This window comes from Penaeus monodon, chromosome 25 (assembly GCF_015228065.2).
Source record: "Penaeus monodon isolate SGIC_2016 chromosome 25, NSTDA_Pmon_1, whole genome shotgun sequence".
Lineage (NCBI taxonomy): Eukaryota > Metazoa > Arthropoda > Malacostraca > Decapoda > Penaeidae > Penaeus > Penaeus monodon.
This window is the reverse complement of record NC_051410.1, coordinates 1,980,672-1,982,564: the sequence shown is the minus strand read 5'-3', so window position 1 is coordinate 1,982,564 and position 1,893 is coordinate 1,980,672. Positions and strand designations below refer to the sequence as shown.

Below are 1,893 nucleotides of genomic sequence, written 5' to 3'. Positions count from 1 at the left end.
CAGAAGGACAACACCTCAGACAGATTACTACAATATATAAGAGAGTTCAAAACCACACAAATAACTACAGTAAACAGAGCAATATTTTTTTTTCAAACTTTATCCGCATTATTGCTAGAAAGTTAGGACAATTCCTCTATTTAAAAAAAAATCAATAAAATACTGATTTTCGGGGAATAAAACCAACTAATATGAAGGACCAACATTGTTTATTATGTGTTGTATTATTCAAATTCTAAACACTATTTCTCTCTATTCTAATTGAGTAAAAAATAATAATCCATAGGACTTGAATTCTACCGCCACCTTCTGGCAAAATTATATCATGTTGATATAACATTCTACTAACTCTAAAAATACAGCCATTCTTTTGTATAGACATGCTCTATGTTTTTCTATTACATTATGACAACGTGATATACAGAACCAAAACTGAGTATATATATTTGTTCAAAAAAATCTTTATAAACTTGTTTTGTTTTGTTTTTTAATCTTGTAAAAGTATTACAGAGGTAATATCAGTTGTTTTAATAATGGATGGTATTTTGCAAGTACACTTTCCGCCAACTCTAGCACTTTCATACTCCTGAAAGCCGTATTTTGTTATAATCATTGTACATTTGACATATATTGCTTCCCTTTGTGAGCAACAGCTCTATTGAAAAGAAAAGAAACAAAGAATTTTTTTTTTTTTGCCAATTTCTTGCTTTGAACGGTTGAAACTTCACCGTCCGTTCTCAACCGTTAAAACTTCATCTGTTTCACTCCCGAGAACAGAAATTTCCTCATTTATTCTCAGCAGTTGAAACTTCACCGCCAGATCATCGTGAAAAGGTCGACCTTCACCCTCGGTTTACCTTCAAGAGTTCAAACTTCACCCTCGAATCCCCTGTTAGATCTCAAACTTCATCCTCGAATCGCCTTTTAGATCTCAAACTTCCCTCTCGAATCACCTGTTAGATCTCAAACTTCAAGACACACCAACCTTCTCCACTCATCAATCCCCCTTCAACACACCAACCTCCACTCCTAGCCTCTCTGACGTCACCCTCAACCCCTCAAACCCACTTCTTTAACAGCCATTACAAACACCAGTTAGATCTCAAACTTCCCTCTCGAATTATCCGTTAGATCTCAAACTTCCCTCTCGAATTATCCGTTAGATCTCAAACCTCCCTCTCGAATTATCCGTTAGATCTCAAACTTCCCTCTCGAATTATCCGTTAGATCTCAAACTTCCCTCCCGAATTATCCGTTAGATCTCAAACTTCCCTCTAGAATTATCCGTTAGATCTCAAACTTCCCTCCCGAATTATCCGTTAGATCTCAAACTTCCCTCCCGAATTATCCGTTAGATCTCAAACTTCCCTCCCGAATTATCCGTTAGATCTCAAACTTCATCCTCGAATCGCCTTTTAGATCTCAAACTTCTCTCCCGAATTACTCGTTAGATCTCAAACGCCCCCCATCGTATCACCTGTTAAATAAGTCCCTCCATTCGGAAGACATCAGCCGTCTGAACCGCCACTCCTCCACCCCCACCCCCCTTCACGACATCACCCTCCACTCCTAACCTCTCTGACGTCACCCTCAAAGCCACCTCACACCCAAACCCTTTCAAAAAAAAACACTACAAACCCAAGATACTCCTACTATCGTTAAACCTGAGGACCACCATCCAGAACGCAGCCATGAAGAGGGCGAAGAGAATGGCATAGACGACCCTGGCTGCGACGAGGGGCCTCCAGCAGGACCGCGAGGGGAACATCTTGCTCGGGATCTCGTTGATGGGCAGGACCGTCGTGGGTTTCGGGAAGCGCGTCGGCAGAGGAACCCGCACGTCGATCGCCACGTGGAGGATGACCTGGAGCAGACAGGGGTTGAGGAGATTCG

The 1,893-nt window shown here is 41.2% G+C and overlaps 1 protein-coding gene across 1 annotated transcript in view; it reads right to left on the bottom strand.

Annotated features, from left to right (window-relative positions):
* Positions 1–190: 190 nt before the first annotated feature.
* Positions 191–1,893, bottom strand: part of LOC119589479 — a 24,491-nt gene continuing 22,788 nt past the window's right edge. Inside the window, 2 exon segments of the mRNA XM_037938080.1 lie at positions 191–1,720; positions 1,723–1,864. Of these exon segments, the coding sequence (XP_037794008.1) occupies positions 1,659–1,720; positions 1,723–1,864 (204 nt within the window). The 3' untranslated portion in view covers positions 191–1,658.